General features: G+C 43.7%; 1 protein-coding gene across 1 annotated transcript in view; it reads left to right on the top strand.

The window, feature by feature from the left end:
- Positions 1-26,918, top strand: part of BIRC6 (baculoviral IAP repeat containing 6) — a 349,123-nt gene that overhangs the window by 262,735 nt on the left and 59,470 nt on the right. Inside the window, 1 exon segment of the mRNA XM_050951314.1 lies at positions 8,844-9,054. Coding sequence (XP_050807271.1) covers positions 8,844-9,054 — 211 coding nt within the window.

Below are 26,918 nucleotides of genomic sequence, written 5' to 3'. Positions count from 1 at the left end.
CTCCCTGTATCAGTGCAGCTGCCTCCATATTAGTGTGTTACATTGATTTAACTGTGTCATGTTAAAAATCTCATTAAATTGATACAAAATGGTATGTAAACAGACTTTTTGTGAAGGAGCATAGTGAACATTGCAAGGGCTCTGCAAGAAACCCCTGGGTTACTGCATGTGTCATAATGTAACAGCTGCACAGCTTCTAAAATTCGCAGGAGAGAGGCTCCCTTCTGTGTACCTCAAGGTTTGTAAGATAGAGCTTTCCTTGGGGTCTTGCAACATGGTTTCAGATTTAATATTCCATCCTTTCTCTTGACATTTTTCTTCTTAACTTGTTTTTAGGTGTGAATATTTTGGAATTGGTATTACTACAGCATATTTGTTGTTTCTGTCTTTTTTAAATTATGTTTGCATGTGCTCTCTCTGTGCAGTATTTTTAAAATACATTACCACTGAAAAGTAAAATATAAGTCCTGTATTATCATCTTTATCCAATTAAGCTGCACTCAGAATGTTAAATGATTTGGAAAAATAATTTAGTGCTGCTCAATATTATCTATTTAGTGGGCCATTAGGCCTGTCTGTTCTTGGTTTGAGTATCTTAGAATATTAAAGGAAATCAAAAGAATCATTTAGTTTATTGAGCTTGGGTCGTATTATTCCTTTATATCATTTAAAGTGATGTTTTTATTCTAAGAAACTGCTTGCCATTAATATATTTTTTCACAGGCCTTTGAATTTAGGTTACTATCATATATGCGTTGTTTTGGATCTACTTAGAAAATAAGATGATGTTGGTAAAGCAAATTAGGTGTGTTGCAAGTCCATAAATGAGTTCTAAATTATGCAGACTATCCAATTTTTTAATCAACTCTTGGTATCCAGGGACTATTAACCAGGATCCAAATTTTTAAAAGTGACTTGTGATTTTGGGTGCATTAATTTTTGATTGTTCTGCTTTAGACCACTTTAAAAGGGTCTGATTTTTTAGCCTGGATGCCTAGTTCTTTCTAAAAATCAAGCCTTGATCTCAGAATGGACCCCCAGAATTGGAGAGAGAGACAATCACTAGTCAGTTCTGAAACTTGTGGTCTATAAAGAGTTTCTTCTGACAGGAATCTTGTTGTCAGAATTTTTTTAATTGCTAATATTGCAGCAATGGAATAAAAACACTTTGAATAATGTTGATTCAGGATAAAAGCTCAAAGTCTATATTATACAAATGTGAAAAAAAGACTGAGACATTATGCCACTGCAGTTATAGTAACCGTTTCCAAGAATTACGGTATATTTATCTACCAGCTATGCCTTTCATTCTCAGCAGATGTGACGTCAGTTTTTTGTTATATATTAGATTATACATTTTTTCCCTTTCTAAAATGCGACACGCTTTAGAGAACGCCAAACGTCAGTAAAAGTAATAATCATGCTGTTTGTATAAATAAATAACACACGTTGCATGAAGGCTTGGACTTATTGCAGTAGTGTTAAAACAACTGGAGACAGCTCACTGGTGCAGACATTTGTAATTATTTAATTTCAGGTTTTGACTACCTCGTTAATACCCAACAATTCTAGAAAATTAATATACCCTATTAAGCTAGATACTTTCAGTATGCCATTTTCATTTTCTTAAAAGGAATGCTTTGTGTTTGTTTAATTATTTGCATGTTTATACACACACCTGTCCATGTGCTTGAGGTGCCTTTGACAAACCTTAAAATATTCACCTCAGAGCGCTCTAACATAATTGAGAGGCAATATTACACTCAAGTTGTAGTACTCATTTATATGAAATATGTAAATACATTTGTTTCTGTTTGGCCCTTTGTAGAGAAACTTACCTTTCATCATAATAGCCCACTTTTTAGGTGGGTTTCAAAATTAAGTCTCAGAACATGCATCGGCCTGTGAACTTGTGCTGTTTTTACCTCAATAGTAAAGCATTTTAGTGCCTCCTGTGGTGAAACAAGGAAAAGTCTGGAAGTCAGAGTGTGCTCTCCAGTAACACAATTGATGACACATTCCACTTACAATAGTATTGACAATTATTACCTCCGTTTTTTAATCCACAGTCCTGTAGTCATTTCTCTGGACACTTCCGTGTGCATCAAGACTGCTGGCTTTTTCTGAGTGTTGCCCTTAGATTTGTGCATTTCAAATGCTTGACAAACTCAAAAGATGATCCAGTAATAGTTCAGCATCGAAAATATATTGTGCTGTCCCTTTGTACTTAAGAATGATGGTAAAATAAAGGTCCCTAAATAGAGAATAGTCACCATATGTCCAACTGTATATATTTTTAATGGTAATCTGTTGTCATGTATGTATGTGTATATTTATGGTATAAATAAAGGAATGGTATAGAAAATGTTTTCCGGTAATTTTATCCCTGTTCCCCATTCTTCTATATTATTAAATTTTAAAAACATATTATATACAGATATCCACAGAATTTCATACTTGGAAGTCATGCAGTAGCTACAGAATTTGTGAAAAAGCAAGTCTGTTGGTCGCATTTTACTTTACAGCCTGTGAAACTTGCATTTTAAGGAGCAACTCCTGGCTCTCATTAAGTCAATAGCAAAACTCCCATTGACTTTAATAGGGTGAGGATTTCATCCTAAGTATTCAGTGAGCTAACAAAATTGAAAGTAAACCACTTCTGACAATGGGATAACACATTTTGCCAGAGGCTACATAGATGTAGCTGATTTTTATCAGAATTATTTAGGGTCCTGTTCTGCAAAGCACTTGATCATGTGCTTAAGGTTAAGCATGCTTTGCTGAACTTTAAACTAAACTTAAATTTGTGTGTTGCTGGATATAGGCCTTAATGCATAATCTGATTGTTTTCATTCATGATGCTAGATGCTTATAGGTAGGTAAAATAACCTAAGGCTTTTCTAATAGTTACTTCCTTCTGGATGGACGTAATTGGATTATTTGTATTCATTAATGTAAATTCAGTATGTGATACTGTTGAAGTCTGCGGGGTGGGGGAGAAAAATTGAAGTATGTTTCCTGGGACCAAATAGAGATGTTCTGTAATGGTTATGGATGGAGCTACGCTAACAGAATGAGAGAGCAAAAACAACGAGGCATCCTTGTGGCACATTAGAGACTAACACATTTATTTGGGCATAAGCTTTCCTAGGCTAAAACCCACTTCATCAGATGCATGGAGTGGAAAATACAGTCGGCAGGTATAAATACACAGCACATGAAAAGATGGGAGTTGCCTTAGCAAGTGGGGGGTCAGTGCTAACGAGCCAATTCAGTTAAGGTGGAAGTGGCCTGTTCTCAACAGTTGACAAGATGGGGTGAATATCAAGGGAGGAAAAATCACTTTGGTAGTGCTAATGAGGCCAATGTAATCAAGGTGGCCCATTTCAAACAGTTGACAAGAAGATGTGAGGATCAGCAGAAGGAAACTAGTTTTTGTAGTGACAAAATGAGTGGGGTTTGCCTAATTTTCTGTCCTATATAGCAGCTGACTTAAGTATAAAGTCAGTAAGATATTTGAACTATTTTTTTCTGAGAGATGTAACATTGAATCTGAGCTTTTGGCACAAAACTATTTTTAACTAGCTCACTTGATAACCCTGAATATACAAGTATCTATTTATACAAGAAAAAAAACTCTGGATAAAAACAAGGCAAACACTTTAATCAACAAAACCAGTTAGGATACTTACCCCAGACTAGCTGTCTGTTCTAAAGAAAACTATAGCAACCTATGAGGTAAAATAAATCATTTGTCATACCCTATACAATCTTCCATGATCAAAGCTAAGACTAGATTATTAAAATATTAAGGTTAATATTAAACTTAACGAACCTAGCTTGGAATAGCACTTATTTCATAGAGGAAACCACAAAGCAACATAGCAATCATTTCAGCCTTTTTGAAATGGAAAGTGCTATCCTGTGAAAGATGGTATGGCACGGCACAATGATCTACACAGAGCAGTCACCCAGAAGTTAAACCTCCTATCCATGACTGCCATGCAGCAGAGAAGAAATCAAGCAGACATTCAAAGGACTTAGTGATAATTATAGTTTCTTTTGGCTTTTTGAAAATTTAAAGTCAGTGTTAGAAAATATAGTATAGTCTGGAAACAAGTAATTTGGTTTATGTGAGAGATCGTATCTCTCTGTTAAACTGCCACAGTTGAAATTGGCTCCCTCCCTATAAATTAAATGGAAGCTGCTAGCTGGGCATTGTATGAGGAGTCCTTGGTTTTGGAGCTCCCTCTTTCAGTCCAAGAGAGCCTGGATTTTTTAATCATCCATGTGTTCTTCTCTTTTCTCAGCAGCCTGGGATGCCTCACAATGGATTGCTGCTGTAGCTCCCAAGCTGTGCTCTTTACAAATAGCCAGACAGCATGCAGCTTATACCCTTGGGTGTCTTTATATAGCCACAGCCCTGGTCCAGCCACTCTAACCCCCACCAGCCTTGATTACTTCCAGCAGTCTTGATTACTACTTGCAGAGTAACCCCAATAGAATTCCAGTCCCAGATTTCCCCCCAGAAATGTGTATTCTGTGCTGTCCAGCCCTTTCCTGGACAGTCCAGATATATTAATCAGTTTCCCCTCTAAGTGGATTGACATAGAATGGACTGCCTTAAATGCAGTTACCCAAATAATTCACAAAGTTAGATTTGTTTTAATTAAAGAATAAAAGTTTTATTTAACTACAAGGAGATAGGTTTAAGTGAGTACCAATATAAAGCCTTAAAGTCAGAAATGGTCTCAAGAAAAATAAAGACAAAACACGTTCTAAACTTAACAAACTAGACTTGGTTTAAGGTGAAATTCTTACCACATGCTCCCAGCAACAGAGCTGATCAAATTTCAGGTCAGGATCTACTCCTAAAGTCCATAGGCTGTTTCTTTCATTGTCTTGTGGAAGAGAGAAATGGCTAGGGGGAGAGAACTTGGGTTGCTTTTGCCCCATACTTTTATACTTTAGTCACCCCTTGAACTGCAGTTTCTTGAGCCTTACCCCAAGAAGTAAGGGTGCAGACAGAGAATCATAGGAGTGGAGGGGACCTCGAGGGATCATCTAGTCCAGTCCCCTGCACTCATGGCATGGTTAAGTATTATCTGGACCATCCCTGAAAGGTGTTTATCTAACCTGCTTTTAAAAATCTCCTATGATGGAGATTCCACAGCCTCCCTAGGCAGTTTATTCCAGTGCTTAACCACCCTGACAAGAAGTTTTTCCTAATGTCCAACCCAAACCTCCCTTGCTGCAATTTAAGCCTATTGCTTCTTGTCCTATCCTCAGAGGTTAAGAAGAACAATTCTTCTCTCTCTTCCTTATAACAACCTTTTATGTACTTGAAAACTGTTATGTCCCCTCTCAGTCTTCTCTTTTCCAGACTAAACAAACCCAGTTTTTCCAAATTTCCCTCATAGGTCATGTTTTCTAGACCTTTAATCATTTTTGTTGCGCTTCTCTGGACTTTCGCCAGTTGTCCACATCTTTCCTGAAATGTGGCTCCCAGAACTGGACACAATACTCCAGGTGAGGCCTAATCAGTGTGGGGTAGAGCGGAAGAATTACTTCTTGTGTCTTGCTTACAACACTCCTGCTTATGCATCCCAGAATGATGTTGGGTTTTTTGGCAACAATGTTACACTGTTAACTCATATTTAGCTTGTGGTCCACTATGACCCTCAGATCTCTTTCTGTAGTACTCCTTCCTAGGCAGTCATTTCCCATTTTGTATGTGTGCAACTTCTTGTTCCTTCCTAAGTGGAGTACTTTGCATTTGTCCTTATTGAATTTCATCGTATTTACTTCAAACCATTTCTCGAGTTTATCCAGATAATTTTGAATTTTAATTCTATCCTCCAAAGCACTTGCAAACCCTCCCAGCTTGGTATTGTCCACAGACTTTATAAGTGTACTCTCTATGCCATTATCTAAATCATTTTATGAAGATATTGAACAGAGCCGGACCCAGAACTGATCCATGTGGGACCCCATTCATTATGCCCTTCAAGCATGATTGCGAATCACTGATGATTACTCTCTGGGAATGGTTTTCCAACCAGTTTTGCACCTACCTTATAGTAGCTCCATCTAGGTTGTATTTCTCTAGTTTCTATGAGTAGGTTATGTGAGACAGTAACTGACTGTTATTTATCATGTTGTTATCTTCTAGATGTTTGCAAATTGATTGCTTAATTATTTGCTTCATTATCTTTCCGAGTACAGAAGTTAAGCTGACTCGTCTGTGATTTCCTGGCTTCTCCTTATTTCCCTTTTTATAGATTGGCACTATATTTGCCCTTTTCCAGTCTTCTGGAATCTCTCCCATGTTCCATGACTTTTGAAAGATCGCTAATGGCTCAGATATCTCCTCAGTCAGCTCCTTGAGTATTCTAGGATGCATTTTGTCAGGCCCTGGTGACTTGAAGACATCTAACTTGTCTAATTTTTAACTTGTTATATTTGTATTTTAGCCTCTGATCCTACCTCATTTTCACTGGCATTCACTATGTTAGACGTTCAGTCACCACAAACCACCTTGGTGACATCCGAAACAAAGATGTCATAAGCAGCTCTGCCACTTTCATATTTTCTGTTATTTCTTTCCCACCCCCTCCCCCCATTGGATAACAATCCTACCCTGTCCTTGGTCTTCCTCTTACTTCTAATGTATTTGTAGAATGTTTTCTTGTTACCCTTTATGTCTCTAGCTAGTTTGATCTCTTTTTGAGCCTTGGCCTTCCTAATTTTATCCCTACATACTTGTGGTGTGTGTTTGTTTATAGACATCCTTTGTAATTTGACCTAGTTTCCACTTTTTGTAGGACTCTTTTGATTTTTAGATCACTGAAGATCTCCTGGTTAAGCCAACGTGATCTCTTGCCATACTTTCTATCTTTCCTACGCAGTGGGATAGTTTGCTCTTGTGCCCTTAATAGTGTCTGTTTGAAAAACTACCAACTGTCTTCAGTTGTTTTTCCCCTTAGACTTACTTCCTATGGGATCTTACCTACCAAGTCCCTGAGTTTGCTAAAGTCTGCCTTCTTGAAATCCACTCTTTATTTTGCTGTTCTCCCTCCTAGCGTTCCTTAGAATCGTGAACTCTACCATTTCATGATGACTTTCACCCAAGTTGCCTTCCACTTTCAAATTCTCAAACAGTTCCTCCCTGTTTGTCAAAAGCAAATCTAGAACAGCCTCTCCCCAGTAGCTTTCTCCACCTTCTGAAATAAAAAATTGTTTCCAATACATTCCACGAACTTGTTGGATAATCTGTGCCCTGCTGTGTTACTTTCCCAACAGATGTCTGAGTAGTTGAAGTCCCCCATCACCAAGTCCTGTGCTTTGGATGATTTTGTTAGTTGTTTTAAAAAAAAAAGCCTCAGCCACCCTCTTCTTGCTGGTTAGGTGGTCTGTAGTAGACCCCTATCATGACATCACCCTTGTTTTTTACCCCTTTTATCCTTACCCAGAGACTTTCAACAAGTCTGTCTCCTATTTCCATCTCAACCTCAATCCAAGTGTATACGTTTTTAATATATAAGGCAACACCACCTCACTTTTTTCCCCTGTACTGTAAAAGGTGAAAAATTTATACGATCTGAAGAGAAACCAGAGTATACTTCCAGTTCTTCCTGTTTATTCCTCAAACTCCTTGCATTTGTGTACAGATATCTAAAATCAAGTGTGAAGACCACGAGTTTCATAACTGACTAGTGATTGTATGTGTCTCCAATTCTGGAGGCCAATTTTGAGACCAAGGCTTGGTTTTCAGAAAGCACTCCCACCTCTCACTGGTCTGGATTGCACCCCAGAATGTGACATCATCCTTGGAGGTTTTAAAGAAGTTGTTAAATACCTTTCAGGAATCATCTCGGTATATTTAATCCTGCTTCTGAGATGGACTAGATAATCACTTGGGGTCTCTTTCAGACTTGCAATTCTATGGTTTTGGATGGTTTAGTTGTTTCATCTTCTCCTATTTAGAGTTAAGGGACTGGTAATGAGAAATGAAAACTTCTTGTATGCCTTATCTCCAAGGGTAAGATGTGCTAAATGAAACATTAAAGTGCTCTTGTATGGTTCAACCTTTTACTAATGCGAGTTGTCAGTTAATTTTTTTGCTGGAGAAAGCAGAAATTTATTTTATCATAAACTCATTCATTTGTGAATACTCTGAACTAGAGCAATAGTTTTCCTCTGCAGTGCTGTTAAAAATAGTATGTCCTAGGGACCGAGGAAGCAGCTGTGTAAAGTATCTGAGTATTGCTACATTTTGAGGATTTCTATAATGGTATGAAATTCAGTTGAGAAATGACATTCATTAGATATTTGAACTCATGAGTGGAAAAGAAAAATAAATATCAGGAGGGGAGAGATCTTTTTAAAGTGTGTGCATATATTTGAATCATTTGGAAGTCCTTGATTTTTAATGAAATATTTATTTCTGCCTACAATTGCTTTTATAATATATACATACACTAAAATTTACATCATATACAATGCCAGCTTTGGTAAAATATATTAGTAAGTGAAGTCTAATGTTGGGGTAATTTTAAAACATAGTTTAGTTGGGATTTTTTCCTGTTCACTTTGCTCCTTTTTTCAGGCTCTGTATTTGGGTTTAGCTTTGTCTACTGTTTTTGGCCCTGTTTGTTACTTTGAGATTTTTCCTTACTTTCTGCTCGTTTGTACTGTGACACATCTAAAAGATTGACTATCATTAAATGAGAGGATAAGGGGAAAAATCAGACTATTGTTTTCAGCCACTTGAGGTCTGATTGGAAGATATATTGTTTTTACCTTTTGTTGATTTTATAAAATATTTGTTTTCTCTCTCATAGTTTTGGATATGGCCAGGCATGTTCCTCTCTACAGAGCTCTGCTAGAGTTGCTCCGTGCTATTGCGTCTTGCACCTCTATGGTGCCGCTGTTGCTACCTCTGTCTGGGGAAAATGGAGAAGAGGAAGAAGAGCAGTTGGAATCTCAAGCTTCTGTTGGCACTTTATTGGCTAAAATGAAGACATGTGTGGATACCTACACTAACCGATTGAGGTACAGTAAACATTTTAATCTCTCCTGAGCTTTCTTGTAAAGTATTTTTGGTGCATTTATTATTAATTTTAGAAAAAAACAAAAGATAATATCGAAGATAAATATCTGTCCCCCACAGTCCAAAGTGATAAAACGATATAGCATTTTATTGCCTCGGCTAGGTTGTAAGGTCACTCTTCATAACATCTTATGTCATTATTCAATTAAATTGATTCTTACCAATTAGCAGAATGGTTTATGGACTACAATCTATCAGTTCAGTTGAGATTTAGGTTTCATTTTATGTATTTTGTTTTACCGTACATTCCTCTTACCAGAAGTTAAATAATAAACTTGAAACTTCCAAAATAAATTGGTATGTTTTGGCTATTGTCCTGCTTTACTAGTAGTTACTCGCCAGTAGGAAAGATTGGTGCTAACCGAGTGTTTGGGGGCTTAAACCTTCCATTTTCACTAACTTTATTTCTGCTGGTCTGCAACAAGACAAACCTAATTCTTACAGGGCTATGCTTGTCCTGCTGCCAATCTGAAGATAGGAGCTGCTAAATAAGCTCACTCCCTCAGAAGTGGAAGTGGAGCAGTCAGAGGCAGAGCAAATGAGGGCGACTCCCCTGGCTCAATGGCTTTTGAAAGAAAGATGACATGGGTGCCATGCCCGCTGCTTATAGGCGAAGGACCCACCTTGTAAGTGGGCTCTCCCCAGAAGTTTCACTACTGAAGAAAAGCCTTTGGAGCTTGTCATTAAGGGTGATATCCAGAGGGAATCATGAGTTTTTTTGCACATTTGTGTTACTGTGGATTCTGCTATAGGTGTACATGCACTTCATGTGCACAAGACTGGAAATTTTTGAGTAGCAGTGGCCATTGGGGCCACACATGCACCTTGTGCTCCCTCGCATACATATATGCGTCTTTTATGCCATGTGTTGGCATGTAGGTATGTGATACCATTTGCCAGATTTAACCTTCAGCCCTTACAACTGTGGCTGAGGTTTGTGTACACCTTAGCCAGATGCTCCGTGGACAAAAAAAGTCACAGTCCTGCCCCAAGTCCTAGGAGAGTTAAATTGGTGATTGGGCCCAGTGGACATGTGGAAAGAGACCCTGTTCTGTCTCCTCCCTGATTCACAAACTCAAAGACTTGAAGACCAGAGGCACCGAAAGGAAGAAAGAGAAAGTACTCACAAGTTACTGTAGTTCTTCAAAAGTGTTGCTTCTACATAGTCACACTTCCTGCCTGTATCTTCTGAAGGACAGTTGGGACCACTCCTCCTTTTTACACCCATGGAGACATACATAAGGTGAGGAGGCATGAGAGGGTGAATGGCCCAAATACTGCTCTTTGGAAGATTCCAAGCTAGCAAGCCTAGGACAAATTTATTCCAATAATGTGAATATTGATATAATGCTCTCCAAGAATTACCATTACTGGTAAGGAACTTCTCTGTAACAGAAGAGCTGAAAGGTTCAGTGGCTTTATTGTATCAACACTTTTGATAAATTTACCATTCAGTGTGATCAAATTTACCTCTGAAATTTTCAGCTTGGAAATCCTTCTGTTTCTAAAGCCAATACTGAAATTGTCTCCAGAATGTATCATCATTCATTATTCATTTAGCACAGTGTGAAAGGTAAGGATCTTATCTTTTAGCACAAGCTAAATTAAAATTTTAAATTATTAGCATGTACTGTATCTTGGCTAGTGCATATATCATTGAAATATTGCTCAGTTTTCCATTGGCGGTCAGTACTTTAAATGTGAACTGAGATGATCTTGTCATCTTTTTTTTCCAACATTTGTGAAACTCTAAATGTAAGCTTGAGAGTCTAAATTAAATTTTTAGTTTCATCTCCTCACCATTCTAGCACTTCCATCTGCCCAGACGTGATAAATTACAGCATGCACTGTATCTGCTAACTGTGATAGAGTATAATTTTTGCCTCACAGAAAAATCAGAATTTTGGAATAGAGTTTATAGCAATAAAGATTTTTTTTGTTTTATATATTTTTTTTAAGTGTCCAGGTAAAAGTAGAGAGAGAGAATGGGAGAATGTTAATATGGATTACTTATTCCCATTGAAAGTATGATGACAATTTATTCTTGATGTATTTTGTTACTGGGCTTGTTGATTTTTAGGTAATTTCAATGGAATTGTCTTAATTTAAATCTCCATAATTAGTGTTCAAAAACTGATCATCACTGCTTGTGTGTGCATGTGCATGCACGCACCTGCAGACTTATACTCTGGCTGTGGGAATGTGGGGGATCTATTCTCTTCCCGACTTCAATTTTAGAACTACATGTGCCTTTCTCTCTGGCTCTCCAGCATGGCCTATGAGGCCTCTAGCAGCTTCCTCTCTCCCACATAGGTGTGGTACAGTCTTCAGCTGGGCCTTCTCTCTTTTTCCCAGAAGCACACATGTATCAGCGGAGTTTAGAGAGATTCTCAGATCATTTTTCCCCTAATCTTCTAAACCCAGACAAAAGGAAAGCAGACTGTGTGGGAACAGCATTCATACACAAAAAGGCAGAGCTGGAGTTCCACAATTCTGAATTTGACTTACCAGTGGCATGTGCATTTACAGATGGTGGAATAAAACCACACTTCTTTCAAACATGGGTTAATGTCTTACCTTTGAATTACAGCCTGTACATGAAGCTGCGTTTTTGGCCCAAAAGAAAGCTGTTGACCTGTTTATAAAAGCCTGGTGAATGGAACCTTCTTCAGATATGCCAGTCCTTTCTGCCTACAAGGGAACTACCAGCAGAAGTTTCTATATTGACAGCACATCATTCACATTGCTAGAAAGGTCCTGTTTCATGGACCCAAGCCAGACAAAAAGATTTCAAGGAGGCCTGGTTCTAACCTGTAACCTTTAGTCTCACTTGTGTGCCTACTTATTTTGGTGTTTGTTTTTTCTGTGCCCCAACTCCATTTGAAGTCTAAGTTTATCTTTCCCTGGGATTGAACCAAAGTATTGTTTTAGCCCTTCTGATAACCACTTCAGAATGGGGATAGGAGTTTGACTTTCAAATGTGTGCGAGACTTTCCATTGTTGCTTGGGATAGATGTGGCGTAGAGTAGTTTGACACGTCTGTCAGTGATTCCAGAGGGTCTTCCTCAAAAGAGCATAGATCTTTTCAGATTGCAAGAATCTGTTTTTAAAACTGTGTATTTTTGCCAGTGCTTGGGAGTGGGCAAAGACTCCTGCCATGGGTAGAGTTGGGTGTAGTTGTTTAGAAAGGGCTGTGTGATGATTTGAAGCTGTGCTCATCTATTAAGAGGATTTGTTACAGAAATGTAAAACAAAATGTAATAACTAGTGACTAAAAGGGAATTAAATTCTGTCTCAGAGTGGCTAGCAATATAGTCAGGAAGACAGAAGTGTCCTGGGATGAAGAGATGTCTAAATTGTAATAGATTTCAGGCCAAAATAAATGTTTGATCAAAGATATGCCATGGAAATGGATCCCTTGAGACAGATATCCCCATCTAGTTCAAAGGAATTTTTTCAAGTACCACATCTTGATTTGGAAAGAAACTGAAAGATTATCAGTAGATATTGGGTATAATACTAAAGTACATAGACAAGAAGGCAAGACAATAAAACTTAATCAAAGGTAGTGTAGCTGGAAGATGTCATTGATTGCACAGTGATCCAAAGGTTTGCATCATGTTTATAATGATGATGGCATCCACATGTAGACAGAGATTTTGGAGACATTTAAATGAGTAATAAGCCCAAAGGAGAGGGAAACAATAAGAGCGCTTCACTGAGAAGGGCATGATACACAACATAATAGATAACATGAGCAATGATACTTATATCTTAGCGCAAGAGGGCAGGAGGACACAAAGTATGAGAACGTAAAACTGAATCCTAATCTACAATAACTGCAAGGTATCATATTTAGCAGGACAGTTACCTAGACCTTTGAGATATAAATTAACCTGCAGCTGTGGCTTCCTCTCCAGTCTCTCCAACCATTATTATACTTAAGGTTATAAAGGTTATTGTTTTGATATTAAACTGTAGACCTAAATTTTAGCTTTGGGTTTCTCACATATCACCAGAACCAAGGAATCTAACATTGCTAAAGCTAATTATTTAGCAGTTAGTCATTACTAACAAAACTTGTAAACCCAAAATATAGTTTGTTTTGGGTTATCATTGTTAATACTTAACACCTAAATAATTTTCCTCTTCTCTTCAAGGAATCTAGCTGCAGAGCTGTTATGGGTATTAGCTTTGTGATGATTTGCTGAGCTGTCATACCTTGCCTTTGTGAAAATTAACAGGCCCCAGTTTGGGAATAATTTAAAGCAGCTTTTTTTTAAAGTTGGTTTCACTTTTCTGACATGAGGCTCAATCACAACCTTCTTCAATCTCACTATGTGGTGTTGAAGGCCTAGTCATCTTAATTTATACATCTTCCGCTCCACATTGAGAAATGCTGCCCTAAAGGCTGGGGGTTTCTCTTCTCATGGAGAACCAAAAGCAAGATTAATTGTAATCCTGTATGGGTCTGGCCTTCATTTCAGACAAACAAGTCAGGAGTATGTGTTCCATGCTTTAGTGGGATATGTTGCCAGGTCCAAGGATGGAGGCTTTGTTTAGATTGCTTTTTACTAACAGCCACAAATCCTGTAAATGAGTGAGACCTAGCACAGTCAGATCTTAGGTTACATCTCAGTGTGCTTATTAGTGCATATCTAATCCTTTAGTTTATCTGGCTAAAGGTATGCTTTCCCTTTTTTATTGCTCCTACATTTTGGGGAAGAGGAAGAGTCTTCAGGAGACAAGGTCCCAGGCCACATGAGGCAAAACAACACACTTTCTTGTTTCTTTTAGTTGTTGGTATTTTACTATTTTGAAAAGTTTAATTTTGGAGCTTAGTCCATTTCCTCAACCAACTCCCTGATTCAAATGAGGTTTGGCTTACCTAACTTTATAGTTTTGATACATATATGTACCCAGGAGAGGTACTGTATCATACGTAATATGGATTCAACCTGGAGAAACTCACTCACGTTAAGTGACTCCATTAGAAATATAGTGGAACTGATCCAGACCTAGGACATAAGGTCTTTAGAGGTACCTGCAGACTTAAGGTGGTTTGCAAGGACTGTTTAGGGTACTTCATAGAACTGGCCAAGTAAAGGAGTTTAAAAGGTTCTCAGGCTTCGCTTCTGTTTTGAGAGTGAATAGGTTAGCTAAATTAAGAGTATAACTCTATTTCCATTATAAGATTGCTTTTAATCCCCTCCTCAAACTTAACCAAAGCTGAAGAAATTGTACTCAATTTTCTTGTGTGGAATTCTGCATGAGGAAAGCTTTTCTTCAACATTTTGGGGATAGTTGGACAAGCTATTTTGAAGTACGATGATTTCAGAAGTTAAGTTTTTCACTTTTCCAAAAATCTGTTTCCCAAGTACATTATTTACCTTGCCATGGTGTTCCAATATCAGAATTATAACTCCTTACACCTTTTGTACTCGTCTCTGTACCTTTATAAAGATAACCTTCAAGCTTTTTTTCTGCTACTCTTTTACTTCAGAAATAGTAGCCATATAATGTTGCAGTCTTTGTGAGGGTACATCTACACTACGGGATTATTCCAATTTTACATAAACTGGTTTTATAAAACAGATTGTATAAAGTCGAGTGCACGCGACCACATTAAGCACATTAATTCGGCGGTGTGCGTCCATAGTCCGAGGTTAGCGTCAATTTCCGGAGCGTTGCACTGCGGGTAGGTATTCCATAGCTATCCCATGGTTCCCGCAGTCTCCCCCGCCCCTTAGAATTCTGGGTTGAGAGCCCAGTGGCTGATGGGGCAAAAATCATTGTTGCGGATGGTTCTGGGTAAATGTCGTCAGTCATTTCTTCCTCCGGGAAAGCGACGGCAGACAATCATTTCGCGCCCTTTTTCCCTGGATTGCCCTGGCAGACGCCATAGCACGGCAACCATGGAGCCTGTTCAGCGTTTTTTTTTTTTTGTTTTTTTTTTTTTACAGTCACTCTATGTGTACTGGATGCCGCGGACAGAGGCGATACTCCAGCGCTACACAGCAGCATTCATTTGCTTTTGCATGATAGCAGAGACAGTTACCAGTCGTTCTGTACCATCTGCTGCCAGTGTAATTTGGCAATGAGATGACGATTATCTGTCCTTCTGTGCTGTCTGCTGCTATCATGGGTACCCCTGGCTGAGATCGGCTGGGGGCGCAAAAGCAAAACTGGGAATGACTCCCCGAGTCAATCCCTCCTCTATGGTTTCTAAAAATAGTCAGTCCTGCCTAGAATATGGAGCAAATGTACTAGAGAAGCAGTGTATCGGAGAGTACAGCTGCTCTGTGTCAGATCCCGCAGAAATGATGAGCTACATGCCATTCACGGGGGGTGCCCCTGCAACAATCCCACCCGTTGCTTCCCTCCTCCCCCAACCTTCCTGGGCTACTGTGGCAGTGTCCCCCCCATTTGTGTGATGAAGTAATAAAGAATACAGGAATAAGAAACACTGAGTTTTTAGTGAGATAAAATGAGGGGGAGGCAGCCTCCCGGTGCTATGATAGTCCAGGCAGGACATTAAGCAATGTGGGGGAGAGGAGCCCAGCATCCCACTGCTATGATAGTCCAGGCAGTACAGAATCTTTTCTTTTCACATGAAAGGGAGGGGGCTGATTGAAGCTCAGCCCCCAGTTGCTATGATGAAGATGGTTACCAGCCATTCTGTACCATCTACTGGGAATGACCGGGAGTCATTCCTATTTTCACCCAGGCGCCCCCAGTTAGCCTCACCTGAAGCCAGCCAGGAGCACTCACGGGTTGATAAGAAGGACGGTTACCAGTCCTACTGCACCGTCTGCCACCAGGGAGGGGAGAGGAGCAGATACTGCTCTTCACTGCTGCAGCATTGCGTCTACCAGCAGCATTCAGTAGACATAGGGTGACATTGAAAAAAGTCAAGAAACGATTTCTTTCCCTTTTCTTTCATGTGGGGGGGGGGAAGGGAGGGAGTAAATTGAGCTATTCCCTGAACCATGCCGGACAATGTGTTTGACCCTACAGGCATTGAGAGCTCAGCCAAGAATGCAAATACTTTTCGGAGTCTGCTGTGGACTGTGGGATACCTGGAGTCCTCAGTACCCCCTCCCTCCCTCCATGAGCGTCCGTTGGAGTCTCTGGCTTCCCGTTACGCTTGTCACGCAGCACTGTGTAGCCTGTAGATTTTTTTTTCAAACGCTTTAGCATTTCGTCTTCTATAACGGAGCTTTGATAGAACAGATTTGTCTCCCCATACAGCGATCAGATTCAGTATCTCCCGTACGGTCCATGCTGGAGCTCTTTTTGGATTTGGGACTGCATTGCCACCCGTGCTGATCAGAGCTCCACGCTGGGCAAACAGGAAATGAAAATCAAAATTTCGCGGGGCTTTTCCTGTTTACCTGGCCACTGCATCCGAGCTGAGATTGCTGTCCAGAGCGGTCACACTGGTGCACTGTGGGATACCGCCCGGAGGCCAATACCGTCAATTTGCGGCCACACTAACCCTAATCCGATATGGTAATACCGATTTTAGCGCTACTCCTGTGGTCGGGGAGGAGTACAGAAACCGATATAAAGAGCCCTTTTTATCGATATAAAGGGTCTTGTAGTGTGGACGAGTACAGCATTAAATCGGTTTAATGCTGCTAAAATCAGTTTAAACGCGTAGTGTAGACCAGGCCTAAGACTGCGAATGTAATATGACAGGAAGCTAAAGCCTGCTGGTATCCAGCTTTCTACGCTAAGTGTGGGAAAGGAAGAATATTGAGTTCTTCTCTGAGTGCTTGCTCATGTTGATTCTATTCTAGGTGTGCGTGTGCCCATGTGCAAAGTTGTCTTAGTGCAGTGTCTGTGGGATTGGCTGTGGTGCTCTCTGGAGTGCAGTGCTCATGCGTCTGTATATTAAGTGCCACCAGTCCTATGCCCTCTCAGTTCCTTATTACCACCTCTGGTGGTTGGTCAGAGCACCTTTTTTCCCTTGCATGGCAAGTGTTCAGCAGTTCTCTCCTTTTCTTCAAGTTTTAGTGTCTTGTAAATAGTTTGTTTATAATAGTTAGTGAAGTAAGTACTGTAGGGAGTAAGTTAGTCTCTGGGTTTTAAGCCCTGTTCTGATTGTAACAGGCTGTGCCTGTTAGTGACCCTCATAGCAGCTGCCTGAAGTTCTTGGGGGAATTCCATGTGAAGAAGTGTTGCATCTGTAAGAACTTTCATCCCAGAACACAGAGTGCAACATCCTTTTGAGGGCCCTCCTCATGGAGGCTGCTCGCCGCCCAGCCTCTGAGCCATCCCAGCCGTACTCAACTCCCACTACTTTGGCCTCGGTGCACATTGCACCCCCGGCACCAGGCTCTATCCAGCACTGCTCCTCTTCTCCAGTGCTCAAGAAGAAGTTGCAGAAGCTGGACTTCCCGACACCAGGCAAGAAAGGCCAAGGGATATCGGGTAGGGGACCCAGTTTGGGCTGCCGAGATGCCCTCTCCCTTCCCCTCTTCCCCCCCGAGGGATCTGCCACTGCCACTAACTCCAGGAGTGGTAGGAGATCCAGACTCATAGTGGAGCTGATGCCATCCCAGAGAGCAAAGGACTCTCCCAATGCAGCCAGAACTATGATGGACCCGGCAAAGGCTCCCTACGAGGGCAAGCCAGACATAATAACCCCCCAGAGAACGAATGAATGCTGCTGGTCCCCAGAGCTGAGACAGTGCTCTGTCGCCGTGCCCAAGGTCTCTACAACTGCTCTGGTCACTGGTTCAACAATTGAGATTCCTGGCACTAGGCTTCTGGTCTCTGTCCTCTTGATGAGGTTCGCCCAGAGGGAGACATCAGTCACCGTATTGCTGGCACTAGTCACTCTCATGCCAACCGTCTGCACAATGTAGATGGACATCACCTACACTGTAGGAACGTTCTCTGACATGATACCGATCCCCCCACTTCCAGCAGCAATACACCTATTCGAGGCACTGTTCACCCACAGTGACGGTTAGCTGCCACGCTCAGGGGGGTGGACAGTGGCTCTCTGTCGGACACCTGTTTGCTCCCATGGTCATGGGCTCTGATGTATGCCTTCCCACCAGTGCCCTTGATCAACAGACATGACAAGGCAAAGGTGATCCTGATAGGCTTGGCCTCGCCAGCACTGGTTCAGTACATGGCTGAACCTCTCGGTAGCCGCCCTGCAGCTGTCTCTGTGGCCAAATCTGCTGTCCTAGAACCACAGTGGTCTTCTGCACGCAAACCTGGTGGTGCTGCACTTGACAGCCTGGTTACTGCATGGCTGAATGTGGAAGAACAGGAATGCTCAGCCCGGGTCCAACATGTCCTTTTTAAAATAATGGAGATATCCTGTCTCCTGGAACTGGAAGGGACCTTGAAAAGTCATTGAGTCCAGCCCCCTGCCTTCACTAGCAGGACCAAGTACTGATTTTGTCCCAGATCCCTAGGTGGCCCCCTCAAGTATTGAACTCACAGCCCTGGGTTTATCAGGCCATTGCTCAAACCACTGAGCTATCCGTCCCCCCCGCCCCCTTTAGAATATCAGGGTTGGAAGGGGTAACAGGAAGCCCTCCACCAGAGTGACCTAGCTGGCCAAATGGAAAAGATTCATGTGCTGGTCCTTGGACCAAGGTATCCAGGCCAAACAGGCCTCGCTGCAGGTGATCCTTCTGAACTCAAGCTTGAAGGGTTATCCCTGCCATTAATTAAGATCCATTTGGCGACTATTTCAGACTTCCACTCCCTGCTCCAGGACAGGTCATGATGGTTCGGGGCTGTGTATAGGCAGTGAGATAGCTCAGGGTCAGGCCCACCGGGGGAGTAGGAGCAGGGCAAGTGGGGCAATTTGCCCTGAGCCCCGCAGGGGCCCCGCGAGTCCTGGCCAAAAATCCCTTCCCTGGCTAGAGGCGCCTTTTTAATTTTAACTCATCCAGCGGCGGTCCAGCTTTTCAGCAGCACTTTGCTGGTGGGCCCTTCACTCGCTGCAGGTCTTCGGTGGCACTTTGGCAGTGGGTCCTTCAGTGCTGCTGAAGACGCGGAGCGAATGAAGGACCCACCGCCGAAGACTCGGCAGGCTGCCCAGTGAGTACAAGCACCGCAGCGGGTGGCACCTTTTCTTATGTCTGGTCCCTTGCTTTGCTCAGGGTGCAGGGAGGGGATAGCTAGGGACTGTGCACCAGGAGGACTCCTCTGTGGTTATTGTTCCCCAAGGGCTCCTGGCTTCACTGCTGTGGTAGGGGCTACTGGGGCTCCCGGCTTCAGGCTCATGGCATGGGGTGCCATGGCTCGGGGTTTCAGCCCTGCGGGGGGCTAAGGGGTGAAGGTGGGCGAGGCTCAGGCTCTGGGTTCCAGCTGTGTGGTCCCGTGGCCCCCCTGAAAGGGCTTGAGGCCCCTTGAGGATGCAGACCCCCGATTGAGAACCACTGCAGTAGAGTTTGAAATAATGGAGAATGTGCTGGGGGAGAATAGCAGCTGGCAAATACGGATTACCAAATGGATGTAGAACTCTCCTTTTGAACAGAATACAGAAGAGATTTTAAAAGAATTTGGGAGATTTAACAGACTGGGATGCATTAAGGATAATATATTGCACTGAGATACTTCCAAAAATTACATGCATCACACAAAGTTCCATTATCACAGAGTGATAAAGTAAAAACTGTACTTGGCCAAATGGTAAAGTTAGAGGTTATTGTGAAAATATGCGCACCGGCTGACTGAGCTAACGGTTTCGTCACCATAATAATATGTCAAAGACTTGAATTCAAATTTATGAGTCTATGCATCTTTCCATGCTTCACAGGGAAGTGATCCTCTCATCATTCTGTCCAAATCCACAGCATTCTGCTGTTGCCTGTCGCATAGTCTGGATGTATGTATAGCTCTAAAGATCTTGCAGTCATGCTCCTTGTTTGTTTCATTTTTCCCAAAATGCCACAGTCTTTGGCCATGCAAACAATCCCTGACCAGATGGATTGTTAGACATTGTGGTGGCATTGTGCAAACCTCTGCAAACTATACAAAGCATTCAGCAAACCTATTCCTGAAGGAATCAAAGCACACACTACAAGCTCTCTGGTGACATCCTGGGCAGAAAGATTATGCTTCAGGTGAGGAAATTGGCAGGGCAGCAGCTTGGTCTTCTATCAATGCCTTTATTAAACATTTAGGTGGGAGAGGTGGCTCTTTGCACATTCTGATTCTGGCCCCTGGCACACTAGTTACAGCAGCCTTGGAGCTGTGCTAAGATATATCAACTTGTAACAGCCCTATATGATCATTACACCAGTTGTGAAGAGCTAGAGGTTGTGGGGTGGTGATGGTGAGGGTGGAAGAATAGGGTCGTTCTGCCAACCCTAATCCCCTTGGGAAATTCTATTCTATAGAAAGATTCTTCAGTGGGTCTGTTTCTGCTCTTTAAAGATCCCTGTATCCCACCTGAGCAGAATAAAAGCCCCACGTTACAGGGCACTATTTTTTGCAATGAAACAAATAGTTCTTCTTCGAGTGATTGCTCACATCCATTCCAGGTAGGTGTGCGCGCTGCGCGTGCACGTTCGTCGGAAACTTTTTACCCTAGCAACTCCAGTGGGCCGGCAGGTCACCCCCTGGAGTGGTGCCGCCATGGCGCTCGATATATACCCCTGCCGGCCCACCCGCTCCTTAGTTCCTTCTTACCGCCGTGTCGGTCGTTGGAACTGTGGAGCGCGGCATAGCTGTCCTCCATGTCCCTAGCTCTCCTTGTTAACTACCTTTATTGTTACAGTTGTTAGTTAGATCGTTAAGTATAGTTAGTTAATTAATTAGGTGTAAATAGTATTGTATATAGTTGTTCGCCGGTCTGGGCTGTAGCCCTACCCGGCACCGGGCTCATGCCTGGTTCGCCGGGCTTTAAGCAGTGTGCGGCCTGTAAAAAGCCTATGCCAACCAGCGACCCCCACGACGCGTGTCTGAAGTGCCTGGGGGAATCGCACAGGTCGGACAAGTGCCGCATCTGCAAGGCTTTTAAGCCCAGGACAAAGAAGGAGAGAGACCAGAGACTCAGGACTCTCCTCATGGAGGCGGCACTTGACCCAGCAGCTTCACAGGCCGTGATCTCGGCGCCGGCACCGGATCGCACCGGCACCGGGAAGACTCCCCGGCACCGACCTTCCCCGGCACCGGGTGCGGAGGCGAGACCGTCAACGTCTGCTACTCCAGCCAGGCAGACCCGAATGGAGCGCCCGGCATCGTCACGAGCAATTCCTTCGATAGGAGGTACAGACGCTCCTCATCAAAGGAGCTATAGAGGCGGTTCCGGAAAACGAGAAAGGCAAGGGGTTTTATTCCCGCTACTTTCTGATCCCCAAGGCCAAGGGAGGCCTCAGGCCTATCCTCGACCTGCGAGAGCTCAACAAATACCTAGTGAAGTTGAAGTTCCGCATGGTATCTCTGGGGACCATTATCCCATCCCTGGATCCGGGAGAGTGGTACACCACCCTCGACGTGCAGGACGCTTATTTTCACATTGCCATTTGGCCACACCACAGACGTTTCCTTCGATTCGTGGTGGGCCGCCTTCACTACCAATTTGCAGTCCTCCCATTTGGCCTTTCTACGGCCCCGAGGGTATTTACAAAATGCATGGCAGTCGTTGTGGCACATCTTCGGCGCAGTCGTATCCACGTGTTCCCTTACCTAGACGATTGGTTAATTCGGGACACGTCGGAACTACAGGTTTGCAGCCACGTCTGCAGGATCACCGGCCTGTTTGCTACCTTGGGCCTCATGATCAACATAGACAAGTCCACCCTGCTCCCCACGCAGAGGGTGGAGTTCATCGGGGCCGTCCTGGACTCCACCGTGGCCAGGGCTCTTCTGCCGTTACCGAGGTTCCAGGCGTTGTCGGCGATCGTTCAGCGATTGCGGGCAGCCCCCTTGACATCAATACGGACATGTCTAACCCTGTTAGGCCACATGGCAGCATGCACATTTGTGACCGGTTACGCTCGGCTCCGCATGAGGCCCCTCCAGTTGTGGCTCATCACACATTACCGGCCGGCAAGGCAACCGCTAGACATGCTGATCACAATCCCCCAGGGGGTGTTAGATTCTCTCGACTGGTGGCTAGACCAGTCCGTACTGTGTGCGGGGCTCCCTTTCCACCCACCTCAGCCTTCGGTGTCCCTAACAACGGATGCCTCAGATCTCGGCTGGGGGCCCACCTGGGAACCCTGAGAACACAGGGCCTGTGGTCCCCGCAGGAGGTGAAGCTGCACATCAACATGCGGGAGTTGAGAGCGGTCCGCCTTGCTTGTCAAACGTTCTGTCACCAGCTTCGAGGTAGTTGTGTCGCGGTGTTTACCGACAACACGACGACCATGTACTATATCAACAAGCAGGGCGGCACCAGATCCTCTCCCCTATGTCACGAGGCGATGCGACTCTGGGACTTTTGTGTAGCCCACTCCATTCACCTCACGGCTTCCTTCCTCCCCGGAGTACGGAACACGCTGGCGGATCGCCTGAGCAGATCCTTCCTATCACACGAGTGGTCCCTTCGCCCGGACGTCGCCCTCTCAATCTTCCAGAGGTGGAGTTATCCCCGTGTGGACCTCTTCGCGTCCGGGGGGAACAAGAAGTGCCAGGCGTTCTGCTCCTTTCAGGGCAGGGAGCCCGGGTCTATAGCGGATGCCTTCCTTATTCCGTGGACGACCCACTTGTACTACGCGTTTCCCCCGTTCCCACTGGTCCACAGGGTCCTTCTGAAGGTGCGCAGGGACAGGGCTCGCGTGATCATGGTAGCCCCGGCTTGGCCCAGGCAACATTGGTACCCCATGCTGCTGGACCTGGCCATAGCCGACCCAGTTCCCCTGCCCCTTCACCCGGACCTGATTACCCAGGAACACGGGACTCTCTGTCACCCGGACCTGCAGTCGCTGCACCTAGCGGCGTGGTTCCTGCGTGGCTGACCGGTTCTGAACTGCGCTGCTCCACCCCGGTACGGGAGGTACTTTTGGGCAGCAGGAAGCCATCCACTAGAGCGACATACTCGGCCAAGTGGAAGCGTTTCTCCTGTTGGTGCGTGGAGAAAGGTCTCCGCCCTATGGAAGTTTCGGTGGCCAATATCTTAGACTATGTTTGGTCCCTCAAACAACAGGGCCTGGCGATATCGTCTTTGCGGGTTCACCTGGCAGCTATCTCCACGGTTCACCTGGCAGCTATCTCCACCTTTCACCTGGGTGGGGATGGCCGCTCCGTTTTTTCTCACCCGACGGTGACTAGATTCCTAAAGGGGCTGGAACGTTTATACCCTAACGTCCGACTCCCTGCTCCAACCTGGGATCTTAACCTGGTGTTGTCTCGGCTCATGGGGCCCCCCTTTGAGCCGTTAGCTACTTGCTCCCTACTCTATCTCTCTTGGAAGACTGCCTTTCTAGTAGCTATCACCTCAGCTAGGCGGGTGTCGGAACTCCGGGCTCTCGTGGTAGACCCCCCGTATACAGTCTTCCACAAAGATAAGGTGCAGCTGAGGCCACACCCTGCCTTTCTCCCCAAGGTGGTCTCGACCTTCCACATCAACCAAGAGATATTCCTCCCGATTTTTTTCCCGAAACCTCACTCTTCAGGCAGGGAGCAACAGCTCCACTCGCTTGATGTCCGTAGGGCTCTCGCGTTCTATGTGGAGAGGACCAAACCGTTCCGCAAATCCCCCCAACTTTTCGTGGCAGTAGCGGACCGCATGAAGGGGCTTCCTATCTCCTCGCAGAGGTTATACTCATGGGTAACTTCCTGTATCAGGACCTGCTATGAGCTGGCCCACGTTCCTACGGGCCGTGTGACTGCGCATTCTATCAGGGCGCAGGCGTCGTCGCTGGCTTTCCTCGCCCGTGTGCCCATCCAGGAAATCTGTCGGGCAGCGACCTGGTCATCGGTCCACACCTTCGCGTCCCACTACGCCCTGGTCCAGCAGTAAAGAGAGGATGCGGCCTTCGGATCTGCAGTGCTCCATGCCGCGACTTCTCACTCCGACCCCACCGCCTAGGTATGGCTTGGGATTCACCTACCTGGAATGGATGTGAGCAATCACTCGAAGAAGAAAAGACGGTTACTCACCTTTGTAACTGTTGTTCTTCGAGATGTGTTGCTCACATCCATTCCACACCCGCCCTCCTTCCCCACTGTCGGAGTAGCCGGCAAGAAGGAACTGAGGAGCGGGTGGGCCGGCAGGGGTATATATCGAGCGCCATGGCGGCGCCACTCCAGGGGGCGACCTGCCGGCCCACTGGAGTTGCTAGGGTAAAAAGTTTCCGACGAACGTGCACGCGCGGCGCACACACCTACCTGGAATGGATGTGAGCAACACATCTCGAAGAACAACAGTTACAAAGGTGAGTAACCGTCTTTTTTACAGATGATTAACACTCAGGAAAGGGAGGGAGGTAGAGAAAGGGAATTTGTTAATATTGAAAACTCATATTTACATTTATCTAATTAGCCCTCTTTTTTAACTTTCTCTCTCTTGCTTTGTTAGCTAGATAATAAATCTATCTGCTGAATTTACTACTGGTGTTGAACTGTTTTTAGAGTTCACTGTATGTTCTTTTGGTTTTTGGTTCTTTTTCTTAGTCCTCAAACATGCTTAATTGCTTTGCTGAATTAGGGCCTATACATTTATTTATAATTTACTTTAAAATTAAAATTGGAGGAAGATGTTTGGATTTTCCAAATCTAAAGTAAAATATATGAGATTTATTATGGAGAATAGCAACCTGTTTTGAAGAGGGTTTTTTAAATAATTTTTAAAACAATAATTTCCCTTTCTGTAGCTTGACCAGCCACATTTTCTTTTCTTTTGTCATATTTTTCTTTCTTGTAAATCTCGAGGGTTTTGGGGCTTCTGTCAGAAAAGCTGAGGTGCAGTCTCTGTTTCTAGCAAGCAGCATGAGAATTCTGAATTCAAGAGCCAATCTGTTGCCTTCACTGGGTGCTGTTAGAGCAGAGATGGGCAAATTATGGCCCGGAGGCCACGTCTGGCCCTCCAGATGTTTTAATCTGGCCCTCGAGCTCCTGCTGGGGAGCGGGTTCCGAGGTCTTCCCTGCTCGAGCAGGCTCAGGGCCTTGCCTCGCTCAAAGCGGCTCCCGGATGCAGCAGCATGTCCCCCTTCCAGCTCCTACGCATAGGGGCAGCGAGGGGGCTCCGCACACTGCCCCGACCCAAGTGCTGCCCCCGCAGCTCCCTTTGGCTGGGAAACATGGCCAGTGGGAGCTGCAGGGGTGGCACCTGTGGATGGGGCAGCTCACAGAACCGCCTGGCTGCACCTCTGCGTAGGAGCTGGAGGGGGGACAGGCTGCTGCTGCTTTTTCTGGGAGTTGCTTGAGGTAAGCACACCCCAGAGCCTGCACCTCTGGCCAACCGCTAATCCTCATCCTCCTCCTCCCCCCCCGCCCAAATCCCTCAGTCCCAGGCCGGAGCTCCTGCCTGCATCCCAACCCCTCATCCTCAGCCCCACCCCAGAGCCCTCACCCCCAAACTGAGCCCGGAGCCCACTCCCACACCCTGAACGCCTCGTTTTTGGTTGCACCCCAGAGCCCACACCTCAAGCCGGAGCCATCCCCCTCTCCCGCACCCCAACCCCCAATTTTGTGAGCATTCATGGCCTGCCATACAATTTCTATGCCCAGATGTGGCCCTGAGGCCACAAAGTTTGCCCCCCTCTGTATTAGAGGCTCAGCACTTCTGAAAAGCTCTTTTTTTTATGTACCAAAATACAGATTTAGGAACCTAACTTTAGGCTCCCATTTTTTTAAATCTTGGTCTATATCTCTACAAACAAAAGTCTAAGGTGGAGATTTTGAAAAGCACAAATGGTGGGAGTTAGGCACCCCAACTGCCTTTTGTGCATTTAAAAATATCTTCCTAGGGCCTTAATACATGTGTTGCCTAACTCCCCTCTTTTCCCACACTGGCACTCTTGAAAATCCAATATTTCTTTTAAGAAAACAATGAGTCGTAATCATTTTGAAAAAAAAATCTAGTAGAAGGGAAAATCAGTGTTGCTACAATAAATTAACTTTTTTGTTAACATACTCTAGGGATAGCTTTATTTGATGAGGTTCAAAGACGTTAAATATCACCATAATTTCCTCAGTGTTGAATGTTTTATAAATACTGTAGTATTACCACAATTTCAGCCTGTTTTAAAATATACAGAGTCTGAAGTATTCAGAGATTGGGGGCGGGGAGAATAGTTTGGAGCATCAGAACATTAAATTGCTAATTTCTACTTACATAAACAGCTTTTTGTTATGTTGATGCCTATGATAATAGAAAAATAGGAAACGTGTTGGTTTGGCTGTTAATCTTGTTTGAATCTTAAAATGAACAGCTGCTGTTTTTAAAACAAAGATTTACAGAGAAGCAAAAAACTCACTAGAACTAAATGAAAATGATTTTGTGAAGTGCGCACTTTAAAATCTGTAATGGCTTACATAGTGTTTTGTGCATATGCATATTAGAACTTAATTTACAAATAAACTTTGAAACTATACACACTAAATTTAGCATTGTCAGTCTTATGTTTTCTTTTTCAAGAGCCTATTTATATTCAGATATAAACTCTTGATGGGTTGGCAAGATAAAGAGGTTATTTAAAATGACTTGGTCATTTACCTTAGCTACTCTTAGAAAAAAAATAGCAATGCTATTGTACACTATTTAAGTATCTGGAATTTTTTTATTCTAAAACTCATAAATTGGCCATTTTAATTTACATCAGGCTGAACTGATATACATAAATGGAGATTAAAATATTTAAACTTTTTGATCATTTTTTCA

The sequence above is a fragment of the Gopherus flavomarginatus genome, chromosome 4, assembly GCF_025201925.1.
Source record: "Gopherus flavomarginatus isolate rGopFla2 chromosome 4, rGopFla2.mat.asm, whole genome shotgun sequence".
In the NCBI taxonomy this organism is placed as follows: domain Eukaryota; kingdom Metazoa; phylum Chordata; order Testudines; family Testudinidae; genus Gopherus; species Gopherus flavomarginatus.
The sequence above is the reverse complement of the archived record's forward strand: the minus strand, read 5'-3'. Positions and strand labels throughout refer to the sequence as shown.